We start from the raw sequence: 18,651 nt of genomic DNA on the forward strand, positions 1-18,651 counted from the left end.
AAATATTTTCCTCCAGAGGCGACATCCTTGATGTTTATAAACCCAAGTCTATAGTTTACAATCAATGGAATTTATTTTTGTCAAACATAATTACATCTTCAATCTAGAATAGGATTTGTATGAGATTTAATTTCAGTTGTTTTTAAATTTTCTTATGGCGCTCAGTTCGGTCTGGTCGAAACCCAGCCATATGTGGATTCCTAGTCTCAGCAGTCATGCAATTGCCACAGATGGCCTCGGTTCATTTTAACGAAGCAAAATTCTCCAAACTAAGGAACAAAATAGGTTCACTATTTTTATAGGAAATTGAATGAAAGTTAAGTGATAGTTTAAATTTGTAGGCATGTCCTATTACATATAAAAATTTCTATGAACAATGAGTTTTTTCAATAAATTTGTCAGTTATGTTGTCGGTCCAATAGATTTCAAACCATATGTCGTTTTACAGTGTCAATGTCATCAAAACATAAGAGTCTAACAACAAAATGATAACAGCTTTCGGCAGCGTAATTAATTTCTAAATAATAAACTTTTAACCGAGAAAGCGTTATGTGTTGATAGTTAGCATTACAAGGAGATTTTTTAAATCGTTTCAAAGTATTTTTTTCGTGAACAAATGTTCACATAGGATCATAATTTGTATTATGTTTTTCGGTTAGGTGCTAACAAAACAAACCTTCGACAATCTTTTGAAATAATCAGAACTGTATCCAAAATAAATTGAAGGATTTATCAAAAACCATTCAATTGTTTAGTAAACAGCAGCAATATTTTTTTTTGTAAGACGCTCGCACATGAATGCACATAAAAATACCTTAGGTTTCACAAGTTTCAGCAAAAAAATAGGTTTAATAAATTAGATCCACACTCGTCAAAAGTGTTTCCAGGTCATATCCTTTTACCCACACTCCAAAACAAAATTATTTGCTAGGATGCAGAGGTGACCTCGGTCCTAAAGCACAAATTCATTTCTTTCATCCCGTTCTCATTTTCCTGTCTATCCATTGACTACTAGGACGTGGCCGGCGCCGTTATTGATGTTCGAAGAGAGAGCATCAGTTTTGTGCATTGAGGATGAGCTGCTATTCCCAAGTACCATTCTTTTGACCTTTGTACAAAGTTGATGGCCTCGGTCAATCACGGAGTAGCAACCATTGGCGATGTGGAATTATTTCTACTGAGCCACGCCTGCGATCATGGTGTTCGAAATGTATTTAATTCAATGTCATAGTCATACAAAAGAGAGTTTTAATAAATGACATTCAGTAAATTGAACGGAGTTTTTCTATTTTATTTCATTACTTAAACTGTTGTTAGCATTTCGGGTGCAATGATTAAAGGTGGATGTGAGTAGTCAATCAAGCTAAGCTAAGCTAAATATAAGTAGGTTATTTCGTAATCAGCAATCATAACGATCAATTCAGAAGAAGAATATGCCGTTTGGAAGGGGGATCAATTGTACCCAACTCTAGGGGATCAATTGTACCCATAATCAACATTTAAGAAAACTTTTTCTGAAAAAAGTTGAGAGTTTTCCATTGCTTTGAAAATATGGCATTGTGAAGTTCATATTACGCTCGAACGATTGATACATTGGAACAAATATTTTTTTTATTTTTTTATGCTAGTTTTAATGGCATTGCGGTGAACGTTACGACGAAAATTCTTTTATAGAAGAATTACAGACTGAAAATTAAATGACGGATAGATAAAGCAGATGCTTAGTAGGAGAAAATTTACAGATGTGGGACAAAGGGTCTAGAACGCACCTTTGAAGCTTTCCATAAAATATGCTCTTGGCTCATTTTCAACATCTGTAAATTTTCTCCTACTAAGCATCTGCTTTATCTATCCGTCATTTAATTTTCAGTCTGTAATTCTTCTATAAAAGAATTTTCGTCGTAACGTTCACCGCAATGCCATTAAAACTAGCATAAAAAATTATAATCAACGGTGACTATTCATTAAAAGAAATATTTTTTTATAATTTTCCCATATAAGGAACATTTTAAAGTGATGAATAAAGATCTTCAAGTTACATTTTGTGAAATTTTTCAAACAAAGTTCAATTACTCAAACAATTATTTTGTTAAAAAATTTTAAACTACAAGCATTGTTATTTTGCTCATTTTGGCACATTTTTCTAGAACATTTGATCTTTGTAAAACATTCCAGTTTCAAGATATAGCTAAGGAATCAAGTATCCCCAGGGACCAAGTATCCTCATTCTCCCCTACAGTGGATTTTTTCAATCATCCCTCCAGTGGAGAATGAAGAAAAAGATGTTAATAAAGATGAATAATAAACAACAGTTTTTATCATTTTCCTAGCAATTCATACTGTTAATTTTTTCCTGATCGGACATGTATTTTAGAAATAACTTTTTTCCCCGAAACTGTGTTTTGAGAGTATTTATTTCAAATTTTAAAACAAGAATACCCAGAAATTATTTTGAAGTAAATTTTTTGTTCAGAAAAATAAACATAATTTAGTAGAATTCATGTCATTGATTTGAAACTTTGGAAGTTTGAATTCAGTAAAATTTATTATTTTTTGAGATTGTGTGATAATTATGATTAGGAAAATGACGTTAGAAATCCATGTCCCCATTTATTATGTATTTTCGGTATTAGTTTTATATTTAATTTTAATTTCGTTACGTTTAACATTATTTTTACCTTTCAATTTCAGACCAATTGTCATCATCGACACGGCTGAGGAAACACTGTTCAATGATAACAACAACAACCAGCATCGGGAATCGAAAATCAAATCACAAGACTTTCCGGTGCAGTATAGGGAACCAGAACCATCACCTTCACCTTCGGCGGTTACTCCGACATCTATCGTAATCAAAACGGTGCCGGAATCAACACTTCCATACGAAAATGTGGTCGTACTTCCGCCACTTTCGAGACCCTCATCCGATCCACCCCCTGTTCCTGTTCCGTCCGTTCGAGGTCAAGAAATGGAAGAGTCTGAAAATTTAACAGACGTGGAATCAGCTGTTTCCGATATGATAGAACCAGGTGAAGTTACCTCAGCTGATAAGAGTACTTCTCGTGATGACGCCACTTTTGAATTAGAGAACAACGAGCGGATTGTTTCGGAGAAAATTTCCACCTTAGAAGAACGAGGTGATCAGTTGATGGCCGGCATCGAGAAAGATAGCGAGAATTCCATCGAAATGGATCGCGTGGAAACGGAACAATCGGAAATGCGGGAAGTAACGGATTCGGAACCAAAAAAGGAATGGGTCAACCAGGAACCGGAACTGGTGGCCGACGAGGACGTCGATCAACTGGCCGTGGTTAACGAAAGTGTGGACAGTGATTTCGATGAACTGGTAAAGGCTCAGCTCGATGAAGACAACGCGGGGCAAATTCAACAGATTCATGAGAGAATCATTGTTGGAATTGAAAGCTCCAGTCCACAGCCGACGATTTTAGATGACGCAAAGATTGAACTAGAGGTTGATGTTCAAGTTCAAACTCAAATCGGGGATGATTCAGAACAAAGTGTCAACGAACAACAAAAAGTGATGATTGATGAAGATGTTCCAGATTGCACACCCTCACCCACAGAAGCAGAACCGTCACCGGGCGAAGAATTGGAGGTCGAAAATAATCAAGGTGAGTGTCACCCTAATTCTTACAAACAAACGTGCCAGTTCAAGTTCCACTTCTTATCGCCTGGTATGTTTGTTCCGTCTATAGTTTACCGATTCTTTATCATCGGTGGTAGTAAAAGGTGAGTAAAATGTGCTAGCTACTGATACGAAAAAATCGCTCCTCAAAGTTACATTTTCGAAGTTTTCTAATGAAACTTCAAATGATTTCAAATGATTGCAATGCACTTTTTGACAGTAATTGTCTCCCATAAAATGTGTTAAAACAGCTACCCACCTACCTTTTCAAAAACAAAGGAGATCATTCATTAGAATCTGAATTTGAGGTAAAATTCAAAATTTTGTTCTTTGCCAATAGCTACGAGTGTTCCACAAAATTTTGTTTACACCGGCTTTAGTTGGTTTTCTATCTGTTTGGGTGCAAGCAAATGTGAGCGTGACTTTAAAGATAACGAGAGGTAAACTTAATTTGATAGTCTTGTTCGTGGATTTTCAACAAGTGCAATGTTGCCGCCGACTGTCGGGCAAGATAAGATAAAAATAATTTGTTTTGATTAATTGTTGCTTGCAGTTTTTGGAATTTCGTTGGGGCGCGGAGTAGTTCAATTTGCATTTTGCGGCTGTGGTAGTCAAGATAAGTAGTATTTTTTCCCCTGACTTCCATGTTTAAAAAAAAAAACTAAAATTGAGTTTCATTATATGATTAGATTTTTAATAGGGGTTACATTGGAGGTCACTCTAATTTTTATCAAAAAATAGATGAGTTGCATTTTGTGTTAGTTGCACAAGTTTTTCTGTTGAAACTTCTAAAAACATTTGCTGTTGGAATATTTTTTGAATTCACTTTTCCAGCCTATTAACTGTTCTTATCAATACAATCCCACTGTCCTCACAATCTTTATAACCCCAGTAGAATAGTAAAATTTGTTGTTACTTGAGTTGAACTTAATTTTAATTTATTTGGATACTAAATTAAGAAAATTTACATATTTGATTTGAAGCATTAGAGTTTAACGCAAAAAAAAAACCAAACAGCACGCTCAATTTCGTTGTCTTTTGGTTTCTCAATTTTTGGTCAATACACCGCCAAGTATTTATCTTACAGAATAAGCCTTGTTTTCTACTTTAGATTACCCTTCAAATTACTTTAATTTGAAAGATTTTCAGATCATTAATAATCTTCACCTGTATCGGATAGAGATCTAAAGTCATGAATGAAAAATAAGTTTCTTGAAAGCTGAGCCAGACGCTTTGAATAAATTCAAAATTTAAAATAACTCATCTCCGTTCTAGTGACGACAAAAATTGTACATAAGCAATGATTAGAAAGGATATGCAGAAGTACCTGTAAAAGCTAATTTTTAGTGACTTATACATGAATTAACCTTAAAAATGTATCTTACAACTATTTCAAAAGCTTGTATAGCAGCTCCAAGTTAAAAATATAGTTTTCGATTTTATGTAGAGAAATCTATGAATATTGTATTTAAGCCGAAAGTTAACGAAACACTGTAGTATCAATCAAAAGATGTACTGAAAGTAAAAAAAAACATTATTTTTTATTTTCTTTGATTCTTGTAGTAAATTTCATGTGAACATACCACAAACCTAACTTTTATCCCAGAAAAGATACATTCAATGAATTGGATAAAAATAAATTTAAAAAATCATTTTTCAATTTTTTGGTTATTTTACTTGTCATTTTAAAGCAGATTAACCGTAGAATGAAAAAAAAAAAGCTTCGGTTAACCAATGAGTTCGTTGATTTATTCAAGCCTGGCCTGACTTCTTCGAATGCTTTTCAGATTTTTTATTTTATTTTTAAACGGATACAGCTTTATTCACGAAATACTTAGGAGGCATCCACTTATAACGAAAGGCACCTAGGGGGGGGGGGGGGGAGGGGGTGGGCTCTGGCGTTACGAATTGTGACATAGAGGAGGGGTGGAAGTATGCTCAACGTTACGTAACAATTTCATTCATTCAACGATTCTCATTCTGCTCACAGCTATTTTGCAGTAGGGGAAAGGCGGACTATACGCGCATATTAAGGAAAGTACTTATTTTCTCCCATATTCCAATAGATAGGAGTCTTAAAACTATATGCACATGAGCGGACATCTGTTTAAAATTCGTTAAAGAAAATTTTCTGTTAAAATCTCTTACAGTTTTTCCAAAAATAATGTTATTGTAAAAGTTGACTACTTTGACTAAATAGCCGACTTCCGAAACCGGCGGGCTGAATGCGCATATTTATGTTTTTGGCTATATTTCATATACACTTGCAATATTTTGATATTACTTAATTGAAAATGGTTAAAACGGATGTTAAGCATACGTCAAAGCATAAGTTTTGGCGAAATTATAGATATAACTTTTTCTTTTGCATAAAACATAGTTAGGGACGCCATATAGCCATATTTCATGGTAATATTTTGTTCATATAGTATTTTTAACGGATCAGAATTAAGCTCTTCTACTTTAACTCTAATATTGTGATTTGGGCGTAAATTTAATGTTCCGATGATAAAAAGCAGAAAAATTAAAAGACTTATCTTCTTTTCCTTGATATAGACATTTAACCTGCCTGATATGGGCATTCAAAACCTGTCTGTTATTTCAATATCTGATCATTTACAACAATGCTAGAAGATTCAGAGATTTAAATATAATTGTGTTAATTTTTTTGCGAGCCTTCGAAACTCAAGAAAGGTGGTTGGGGATGGGGGGGTATGTTTTAGCATTCCGTAATTTTCATAGGAGGATACGTTGCAGCCTTACGATTTGTGATATACGGGGGGGAGGGGGTCAAAAAGTGCATTTTTTGTGTTACGTTATTTATGGATGCGCTCTTGGTCCTTCTCATGTTGACAAAAAATTAGGCCTAAGAATAAGCAAAACCAATAATTTAAGACAAACTTCAATTCAAGTTTTTTTTAAATATGTAAAAATTTCAGCGCATTCGCTTCCAACTTTGATCAGCTGCCATTCCTGTCTGGTTTTTTTCATGGATTTTTCACAAAACCTAGTTCAACTATCCACAAAATTTGAAGACTGTAATAGGACTGGAAAACGATACAGCTACTCTTGTGAAAAACGGAATTTTGAGAATGTTTCACAAAATTCTCAGTAATTTTAACAATTTTATTTATTTTTTTTTTAATTTGACCAAAAGATGTTAAAATCTACTTGGCAGCGTATCATCCAAATCGATTGACACGATCAAAAATGGAATCGGTTTGAAAATGATTTACATCACCGCAAAACAGGCGATTTCATTCCTTTTTGGACGGATGTTTATATGGAAAATCTCGTTATAATTTTTTTTTAGATTTCTCTTTCACAAAATTAAAAATTTACTCCAAACATGATGGTAATTGATAAAACTTTACGCTTGATTTGTTTGCTAGAAAATTTTTAAACAGAGTTCAAAATATGAAGAACAAATTTTTTGAAATGACCTGCAAAATTAATTAATTTATTAATTTGATACATATAAATTTAAGGCGAGTTTTATATTCACTCTTTCGGTAGAACCTCTACTTAATTCAAAACATATTTTCTATTTCCAATCCAGAAGTTTCTATTAGATTATAAAATTTTATGTGGTAAATTTTCAAATTGTGAAAGAAAAATCAAAAAAAAATTGATTACGATGTCTTAAATACAAATATCCGTCCAAAAAAGAATGGAATTGTCTGCTGGACAAAATTTAGTCTCATTTTCCGGTCAGGTCCCATTTTTTATTGCATCAAGCGATTTTGATGGAATACTGCAAGCAACTAGATTAAATGTTTATAAATGTTTTGCGAAAATTTGAAGTATTTTCAATGAAAATTGTCAAAAACGCAGAAGAATTTGTGAAGCAATCTCAAATTTACCTTTTCACGAGAATAGCTGTATTCTTTTTCAGTGACAGTGTAGTCTTCAAATTTTGTGAAGTGTATTTGAATCAAATTTTGTGAAAATTTCATGAAAATATATCAAACCAGAAAGAAAAGCCAGCTGGGTAAAGTTGGAAGCGAGTGCGCTAATTTACGCGATTTCCTTCTTTTTTTGACGCAACTGTATCTTACGCTACTCTTATTAATTGTTTTATCATAGCTAGCAATATTTTACAGTCTACAACAGATGTTTGTGAAATAGCATCTTATTCAATGAAACGGAAGAAGCTGTTGGTTTTTTTACAGTGCCTGTCGCCAACAATGTTAATTGTTTCAGCTTTTTTGATTCCGTTACTTATGACTCACCCGTAATTGTCGAGTGCAACAAATATAAAGTTACCGTTTATTCCGGCAATTCTCCCTGGAATTTTTGTGTTTATTGGAAATTAAAAATTGAGACAGGATTTAAATAACATTTTAATTGCCTGATATTTTATCGGAGAAGCGTACAAAAGGTTTCATGGTTTGCTTTGATTTTATAAATAACTTGCAAAATTTTTCAAAAAAAAAAAAACTTTGTTCTCTCAAAATTATTAAAATTTTGTGGAGAGTCTATTTGGAGCTTTCTTTGTTTTGACATATGACAAACGTGGATGACATTTGAATTATTTCTGTACCGTAGGCGAAAAAAGATCTGACTCTGCCTGAATACTAGTACTTTCCAAAGAGTACTTAGAGCAAGTTCGCTGGTGTTGGACAAAAGTGGTAGAAATTTTGACATTTTGAAAATTTTACCATGCAAAAATGTTTTCAAGATTTTGGGTTGTTGTATTTTTTTTCAACACTGTTTCTATTTCAGCCGTATGTGATAGGAATATTGCTATTTTTGCATCACAGCATGCGAAAATACAACACGTGTTGTAAATAAAAATAAGAAGGCTACAGATATTGAAAATGTTTTTGCATGGCAAAATTTTCAAAATGTGCCGTAAGTGTCGAAATTTTTACCATTTTTCCCAACACCAGTGAACTTGCTCTTACAGTTTCTTCAAATTATGCATAGACATTCAGCCATTAGACATGGTCAAAAATATGATTTTCACAAAAACCAAGGACAAAATTCCAAAGAACAAAAACATAAATGATGTTTACGAAATAAAATGTGTAGGATGTAGTAAACCGTATGTAGGAGAAACGAGCCAGTTTTTAGAAAAACGTTTGAAGCAACACAAGACAAATGTATACCCAAATCAAATAAGAACAGGTTTAGCACAGCACTGTCTAGAAACTGGGCCCATTTTTGATTTTGAAAATACCAAAATATTGGAAAGAGTTACTGGATACATTGCTAGAATGACTGCCGAAACATTTTACATCAAATTGAGAGGTGACGATAATGTCGTTAATAGGCAGAGAGACTCATTAAATTTTTAGACCGCATACGACCCCATAAGTAATCGCAAAATTGACACAGACACTGACAAACAAATGTAAACGCAAAACAAAACAAACTGTCTAAAATCAAAATAGTTTAGACGATAGCCAGTCAATTGAAAGTTAAAATTAAAAATTTAGATTTGAAGTTTAATATTAAAAAGTTAAATATAATTTTAGTGTCCACTGAGGAGGAGCGAATACCAAAGTAGCTTGAAACGTATAGACAACTGGTAAATCTGTACTGGTAATTGAGCTCTAGAATGAAAACAGCTTGTATTATGCATTTATTGATATAGCTAAAAAATCATATGTTTGTTCGCATCGACCTGAAATCAACATGATAAAATTTGATTTAAAAATATTTTTAAATAAATCAGGATAATACGAAGTTTACAAGAAAAAAAAGCACTTTTTAAAAGTACTGTTAATTTCGATTTGCAACACCTTGCTGTCATTATTAATTTATCATTGATTTAAAACTTGTTACAACATTTGAATGGCATTCCGGGGAGATTAACTCTATAGTAAATTTTTTTTAATGATTGGTATAAAATATAAAGATTCATAGGAATACCAAGAGTGCTTTGGTAGATGAGCTGAAGTCGGCAAAATCGTAGCCTAGCTATGGTTATTTGAGAGAAAGCACACAAATCTGTGTAGTCAAATCTTTGCACGTATTTATAATAATAAAACATTTTTACTAAAAAATCTTATACATAAAAATGGAGACGTTTTCTTTGTAACACCATCACGTATAAACGGACGGTCGGAATGGAGTGAAATTTGGTATCCGAGGGTTTTCGGGCCAAAGATGGTTTGTATAATTGTTTCGAGAATATTACTTTTTATAAAAGGAGGGCTCCCATACAAAATCAACTTGAAATGGGACTCAACTCGAACAACTTGAAGACGACTTTCATGATTCACCGGTACGAAGAAGTTAATGATGTGTAGATGAAATAGACATTTTTTACCGATTTATTGATCCTTCGTTTTATAAAGTAACAAATTGGCAACAATTAATGAACAGAAAAAGTGAAAAATCGTATTTCTTTTTGCTTAAACAACACATCATTTCTGACTGTTTAAAATGATTTTTAAGGAAAAATAAAAATCATGAAATAAAGGGTTAGGTAACAGGTAAAACGAAGTTTACCGGGTCAGCTAGTCATTTTTACAAAGTGGTCCTTAAATCAATATTTATAATTAAAACAATCGCCAGCTAGTTTATTCAAAGTATGTATTCAGCTGGTCACTTTAATTTTCCAAGAAATCGGGAAATCTGATGATTTTTTGTCCAGGACCTTACGAAAAAACGAAAAAAGACTTTACCCTATACTGCAAACAAAACCATTTATTGTATTTGTATTAATAGACCTCAAAACATTTTTAACTGTTATGATGTTCCAAAAATGCAATTTGCCTTTGATTAAGGCTTAAATAGTATGCTTTTCAGAAAGATTTTCCACTATAGATAGAAATTTGTTTGCTAGACTACAAGTTGTTCATCAAATCTCGAAAATAATCAGATAACTTCTGATTTGATCAAAATATTGTCATTTTTCCCAATGGATTTGCTGCTATCCTTTGATAGCTACGCGGATGTTCTTAGATATGAGAGTTACAAAAGAGCATTTCTATTCTTCTCGTAGCGATTCTTCACTGGATTTGGTCGCTTCAACAGATTCGTTGTAGGTTTCCACTTTTAACACTAGGTTTTTAGACGAACAAAATAGTTTTTTTTATGAATAATATCAAATTAGAAAAAGCCTTTGTCCCATTTTTCCAATTAAAGTAGTAATAATTTTTGTTAATTTTGCTGTTTTTATGGAATTTGGGGATTCCCGGGATTTTTCAATCATCTTCTGGGATTCGGGAGTCCCATAAACTTTTTGATTCCCGGGAAATATGTAGGAGAAAATCGGGTAAGACGGACATTTTCAATATTTAGAAAATTACGATGTTTTGCTCAAATCTGATGATAACTGTTTGCCTAAGTGTTTGGCTGGTAAACGGTGGATAATGTGCAACACGAGACCCCATAGTGGTCATATCACCTCTTATTCACAACTCCTATCTCTACCTCCCCGCGGTGCCGGCTGGGGTGTGAGTAACCTAAGCGGAGATCGGGTACCCAACCCCGGTGGATGCTTTGGTCGCATGCAGACTGAGAAGGTGGCCGCACGCGTCTGTTCCCCAGGTCAGGGGCGGCGTGCAACAACAACCGAGCGTCTGTTCTCCAGGTCAGGGGCGGCTCAAACAGCGTCTGTCTTGCAGCAAGCGGCTGAATTTATGAAATGCGGCTCCCGCCAGCTAAGTCCAAGATGGCAGCCCCATCGCGGGATAGGGACTTTAGGCTAACAACCTACTGCTCCCGATTTGAAATTGTTACGGAATCCGAAAGAAATAACCGACCTGGAACTTTGGCGACGACTTTGAGCATGAAAACACGGACACGAATTGGAACTTGGAATGTTTTAACCCTTGCCCAACAAGGCAAACTGGAACAACTTGCTAGAGAGGCTAGCCGCCTCAAGCTTGAAATTCTGGGACTGAGCGAAGTCCGTTGGCCTAATACTGGAGAACACAAGACACAATCCGGGCAAGTCCTGCTTTACTCTGGCATACGAGGAGAACATGCTACTCGGGAACGAGGAGTTGGTTTCCTGTTAAGCCCGCAGGCCTACGCGGCCCTCATTAGATGGGAACCGATAAACGAAAGAATAATCGTAGCCAGATTTAGAACACGGGTTAGAAACCTTACAATGGTCCAGTGTTATGCGCCAACTGACGTTGCCGACTTGCAGGAGAAAGAGCAGTTTTACAGTCAACTGAACAGCGTGGTTGAGAGAATTCCGAAGGGTGACATTCAAATCCATTTGGGCGACTTCAACGCAAAGATTGGCTCCGACAATCAGGACCTTGAGCGCATCATGGGGCGCCATGGCCTAGGACAGATGAGCGAAAACGGAGAGCTGTTTGTAGAATTTTGTGGCAACAACAACATGGTGATCGGTGGATCGCTCTTCCCCCATCGACCAGCACATAAGGTCACTTGGGTATCCCGAGATGGCCGAACAGAAAATCAAATTGACCACATCTGCATCAGCCGAAAATGGAGAAGGAGCCTTCTTGATGTCCGCAACAAGCGAAGCGCAGACATTGCATCTGACCATCACCTCGTCCTTGGCGAGATACGACTGAGAGTTGCACGTGTCCAACGGCGCGAGGAGAAAGTCGGGTGTCGATACGACGTCCGCCGGTTGGAAAATCCAGAGGTGAAAAGGGCATACGTTGAACAGCTAGAATCCCGAGCCTCGGAGCTGCCGACAGACGGAACAGTCGAAGAACAGTGGTGTGGAATCAAGAATGCCTTTATCACGACGAGCCATGGTACTCTCGGTAAAGTTTGTGGAAGAAGGAGTGAATGGATGTCGGATGAAACTTGGAGGATGGTCGATGATCGGAGAAAGGCGAAAGTCGGAATTGAGCAGGCATGTACCGGGTCAGCCAAAGCAGCCGCCCGCTTACGATATGCGGAGCTGGAAAAGGCAGTTAAACGAGCTTGTAGACGAGACAAGAGAGCCTGGACAAACTCCCTAGCCGAAGACGGAGAAAGAGCCGCCGCCAATGGAGATATCCGATTACTTTATGACATTTCTCGCCGCCTCAGTGGTGCAAGGACTAATGCAAGAATGCCGCTAAAAGACCGAGCAGGTCAGTTATTGACCGATCGAACAGATCAGCTCAAACGATGGACTGAGCACTTCGAACAACTCTTCCGAGTCACGAATAGTGATGGCCAACAGAATCTGCAGCTCGAAGCGCCAACAGTAAGTCGCATAAATGGCGTCAACTCGGAAGCGCCTTCGCTGGCTGAAATAGAAGCGGCAATCAAAACCATGAAATCCAACAAAGCACCTGGGATCGATTGCATCCCTGCTGAAATGCTGAAAGCCGACCCTGCCCTATCAGCACAAATGTTGCACCGTCTTTTCGCTGACATCTGGGATACTGCAACATTCCCGGCCGACTGGATGCAGGGTATCCTCGTAAAGGTCCCGAAGAAAGGAGACCTGACAGAGTGCGGTAACTGGCGAGGCATAACGTTGATCTGTACAACCCTTAAAGTACTCTGCAAAGTGATTCTGAACAGGATCCAGGAGAAAATAGACGCTACACTCCGACGGCAACAAGCTGGATTCCGATCTCGACGATCATGTGTGGACCACATCACAACGCTACGAATCATACTGGAACAAATCAACGAATTCCAGGACTCTCTTCTGCTGGTGTTCGTTGATTTCGAAAAAGCATTCGACCGACTTAACCATGAAAACATCTGGGCGGCTCTAAGGCGACGAGGGGTCCCAGAGAAACTAGTCCATCTCATCGAAGCACAGTATGAGGCATTTTCGTGCAAGGTCTTGCACGACGGTGTCTTGTCCGAACCAATCCCGGTAACTGCTGGAGTGAGACAAGGATGTATTCTATCACCGCTACTTTTTCTAATCGTAATGGATGAGATTCTGATTGGATCGATTGACAGTGCACCGAACCGAGGATTGCCGTGGAATCCTTCAACAATGGAGCAACTGAACGACCTTGACCTGGCTGACGATATTGTTTTGCTCGCCCAAACACAACCAGATATGCAGAGCAAACTCGACGACCTCACCGAAAGTTCCAAGGCAGCAGGTCTCAAAGTCAATGTCGGAAAGACCAAGTCGATGGAGATCAACACAGGAAATCCCTCCAGTTTCATGGTAGCTGGGCAACAAGTTGAGAAAGTGGAGTGCTTCCAGTATCTTGGTAGCCAGATTACGCCTGATGGTGGTACCAGAAAAGACATCGAAACACGGATCAGAAAGGCCCGATTTGCGTTTGCGAGTCTCCGAAACATCTGGCGGTCACGCCAGATCTCTCTACGAACAAAAATCCGAATCTTCAACTCAAACGTCAAATCCGTATTGCTGTACGGGTGCGAAACTTGGTGCACATATGAGGTAACGACGCGAAAACTGCAAGTATTTGTAAATCGCTGCCTGCGGAATATCATCCGCGCTTGGTGGCCTGGCAACTGGATCTCGAATGAGGAACTACATCGCCGGTGTCATCAAAAGGCGCTAGAAATCGAGATTCGGGAACGTAAGTGGAGATGGATTGGGCACACACTGCGAAGAGATGAAAACGAGATTTGCAGAGAGGCGCTAGATTGGAATCCAGAAGGTCATCGAAGAAGAGGCAGACCCAGAAATTCGTGGCGGCGAAGCCTAGCCGCTGAAATCCGAACTGTCGACGAGAATCTTGACTGGGACCATGTGAAGACGCTGGCTCCGGATCGTCAACAGTGGAGGTCTTTTACCACGGCCCTATGCACCGGAGGATCGGCGCGGGATCATTAAGTAAGTTAAGTAAGTAAGTGTGTTAACACTTTCGAAACCCCCTGTTGATAAAAAGCAAGCAAGGTCTCATAATTGTGAACAAAACAAAACAATTAAAAACTTTGAATAAGCATCATTTGATGAATTTTTTTAGTTCATAATTCACCACATTTTTGGAAATATTAACCGTTTTCAACAGTGGAATGTTTATTGACCACCCGGAGGTAAATCGACGATTTTTGGTCGACGGTTTAGCAACAAACGTTGCTAGGTTGGGTAAGGATATTTTTCCCGTTTGTTTGGATAACGTGCCGCTTTTAAGCATAACCCTTTTCTGATACCGGGTAAGAACACTTCAAGCTCAAGATGTGGTAAAACGGAAAAATAAGTTTTCCCAAGTATTTCAAATTTTCATTGGTTTGATCCTCCATCCGTATGCTTTCGATTGATGTTGACAAGAGCAATGTAAAAATTTTTACATTCAAAAATTCATAATTAGAGTTTTTGTAAGTATTCGTTCATATCCGAGGTAAATACTATTTTAAGTCTGTCAGCTAGTAAATTCAAATCTCATGATTCATCCAATTTAAACTCAAATCAGGGTGTTTAATCATCAATATTTACCTCTTCAACAAAAAAACAACTTGACATTGAATCAAAGCAATCGAAAGATTCCTTTTAATTCAACCACGGTAAATGAAAAGTTCATATACCAGTATTTCGATAGCAACTTACTACCTTCTTCAGTGAACGATTCACTGAAAAGGTAGTAAGTTGCTATCGAAATACTGGTATATGAACTTTTCATTTACCGTGGTTGAATTAAAAGGAATCTTTCGATTGCTTTGATTCAGTTGAATCATTCAACAAAGTAGGCTCATACCACAACAACTTGGCATTCACGTTCAGAGGGGTATATTGAGAGCTAAATGGAAACTCTTTATCGGATTTGGCATCATATCTTAAACGATCAACAAATGTCCAGTACTTACCCATATCGTACAAAAGGGATCTTTTCAACCCATAGCAATCAATAATGTTCTTGAATGTCAATAATAGACAGAGTCACTCCTAAAGACCCCAATAAAGTAATGACTTAAAGTAATCGTCGTTGGTGCACTTATTTTGCACCTGGAAACGCTCTTAGTACACCCCGTTATAAACATTTCTTTAGCTCTGTCAATGTCAACGGTACAAAAGTCAAAGCCCTTCAGGATCAATGAACAAAATCTCCATCGCAGTTTTGTAGCTGTTGGGTCATTCAAATCGCAGAAAACGGTCCATTCATCGGTAAATCGCGGTCGCAAACAAATGACTTAATTGCTGACAGGCTAAGCTGCTCTCCATATGTTCGTACTTGGCATGGCAACGTGTCATACCGACGAGTTGGTAATCTTAAATTTATTGGACCACTATTATTCTGGAATGGAGAACCCTCTGGAATGGATTATCATCAGGCTGGAGTCACTCATTCAAACGCATGTGGAAAAAAATCCGGTCATTTTCGCTTTCCGTTTGCGGAGCAGATGAAAAATGGAACTGAACTGATTTCACTGGCATGTTTCTAGGACGTCTCTGGTTTGACACAAACGGTATGTGTGCCCTGGCCTGGGTCTAGGTCCAGCTGCTGAAAGAAGGTTCCCCTCTAGTAAGTCATTCAACGCGGCGACCAGCTCGACCTCCAGCGTCATCAATAATAACAATTACCAAACCCGGCCAGCAAACGTCGCGACGTCGACCAGCTTTTGACTGAGTGTGCACTCTTGTTGAGCTCTGACCGACAGATTTAGAGGCACAGATCACGCAAATCAACATATTCCGGTAAGACCTCACACCCGTAGTCGCGAGATGTTGTTTTTTTGCATATTGGTGAACGCGTTTCATTTTCGCTGTTTTTTCAGAGAACTTGCTACATTTTTAGACAGGGCTGAAGTTTTGAAAGAGGAAATGTGAATATCAACCACAGTAAAAATTACCGGGGTAATTTGACCAACAATAATTTTTTGCTCGTTATCATCAATTACTCAGTCTGTTGTTTGAATTTTCGAAAACTATTATCTTAAAAATCTTAAGAAAACTATTTTCTACATTTGAAAGCCTATTTATTGAGTATCAAATAGGCAAAAATTTGGTTTGTATTTGATTTTTTTTTCTGTTTGTTAAAATGTAATTAAACCTTAAAATGTCTATGTTTTCCAAGGCTTTGCAAACAGCTCTCCTGATGAAACTAAATGCATTTAGAAGCAAACGGGTTGTTGCATGAGGAAGAACTACTTGTTTCTTTGTGTGTATGTATAGATATAGTGGTATTTTTAAAATCATCTAGTGATAAATTTTTGATATTTAAAAAAATAAGGACATTTTCCAAGAGTAAGCCCGTATAGGAAAAATGGATAGGAATCCTATCAAATGGTTAACTTTGAAGACAAAATTGAAAATGGAAATAGTGGGAGGGCCTGGAGGAGTGTGTTATGATAAAACTTCATTTGAATTTTGTAGCTCAAACTATTTTTTTAAAGGACATACACCGTCATAGCCGATTTAGGCTTTACAGACTGAATTTAGTAAATATTTAAATTTTTGGCCCTAAATGTATGCATCATGATAGCTCTTTTTTCGATTATAAATGTTTTTTAAAAGAAAAGGTTAAAAACCAAGGTAAAATTGATAAACTAGCATTTGTAAATGAAGGTGTTTTTTATCCTTTATGATCAAGAAAACTCGTTAAAACCGTCAAAATTGTCTAAATTGATTGATTAATGTTACCCCACAGCATCAAATTCAGAACAGAGACGAAATCGATTTTTTAATCAAATTTAAAGAGGTCTAATAAATAATTTTGTAAACCTAGTGCTATTGTTTATTATGATCACTTATGGATTCTGAACTCTTCATTTTTGCTGCTTCATTTGCCTTGATTCAATTAAACAAAATTCACGTCTTCTGAGGTGCCAGAAATCGAAGAACTGATTTTAGCTTGCTTTAGAGCACTGAAAGTGAAAATGCAATACAGCTCATTTTTTTAGGTTCTAGAGCAGCTTTTTGAGTATAAATAGAATATTGCTCAAAAATTTTGACTTAACTTTAGAATGTTTCAAAGATATTCAAAACAAACGTTGAAAAGAAACGATAAACGTTTTTCAAGAGCGCGAGTAATTTTAAATTCTGAGAAAATATCACAAATGTTGTTTGGATTTTTTCTCCATTTTTTTGGAAAGGGAATTTGAAACGAAATTGAAATAGTTATTCCAGCAACAACTTGCAAAAAGTGGATTTTTTTGGCACGAGTTTAAAATGATGAAGAGTGATGAAGAAATAAAATTTCGCAACGTGCTGCATACACCAGTTTTTGTAATGCCGGAAAAACCCTCGTGGAAGCTAGCTTTGATACCTGCGGACATCGATTGCAGCTTTTCCTTCGAAAAAATCACCCACTTTGCCAGTGACCGGCACAAATAAAAATCAAGCCTTCACACAAAAGGGAAAAAAGGGTTTACACCGCGAAGAAATTCAATATCTTCCCTCTTACGAGAACCGAGTCTTTGAAAATATACTTTTCTAAAATGAAAAGTCTAGGAAATCGATTGGGCATAGTTTAGGACGCCTAACAAGCTCACGAAAGGAGATATAGTGTATTTTTAACCCCTAACTCCCCTGTATTTTGAAAACAATTCAAAAAATCACTGGTATAGACTACAAAGTATTGAACTAAAACATACCTATCTTGTATTATTTTTTCTGAGGAATCCGATGAAGGCTATTTGAGCCACCGCACTATTTGGAAAATGGCTCCATAGCTATGGCTATTTTAACATCAATCCCCTACTTTTTTTTTTTAAATATTGCTGAAAAGCATGTTCGGACTTGATAATTTTAAACCTAATGAGGCCTTTGTTATGTGTTTTTTTTTAAATCGAATGAAGGCTGTTTGAGCCATCGCATGCATCGAAAACTGGAGTTATGGCTGATTTCCTCACAATTTCCCAACAAAAATCAAACATTTCAGAAAAAAGCATGTCTGGACTTGAACATTTTGAACCAAAAGAGAATTATTTTTGTGATTTTTTAGGATATCGAATGAAGGGTATGTGAACCACCACACGCGTCGGAAAATGGAGCTTTGGCTGTTTTAACCCTAAATTCACCTACATTTTTGAAATAGTTAATTCATAACTAGGGTTACCATACGTACTCTTTTAAGAGTATATGTACCTACTCTTTTTTGGTCGAGAAATAAGCGTACTCTTCTTTTTGTAAAATCTTGCAGAATGTTCTTTTTTTTTTTGTTGAAAGACATTTTATCTGAAAAACCAACATA

The 18,651-nt window shown here is 36.7% G+C and overlaps 1 protein-coding gene across 1 annotated transcript in view; it reads left to right on the forward strand.

Annotated features, from left to right (window-relative positions):
* Positions 1–18,651, forward strand: part of LOC129743032 (uncharacterized) — a 246,130-nt gene that overhangs the window by 180,707 nt on the left and 46,772 nt on the right. The window contains exon 5 of the mRNA XM_055734975.1: positions 2,692–3,750. Coding sequence (XP_055590950.1) covers positions 2,692–3,750 — 1,059 coding nt within the window. The remainder of the gene's footprint in view (positions 1–2,691; positions 3,751–18,651) is intronic.

This window comes from Uranotaenia lowii, chromosome 2, assembly GCF_029784155.1.
Source record: "Uranotaenia lowii strain MFRU-FL chromosome 2, ASM2978415v1, whole genome shotgun sequence".
NCBI classification, from domain to species: Eukaryota; Metazoa; Arthropoda; class Insecta; order Diptera; family Culicidae; genus Uranotaenia; species Uranotaenia lowii.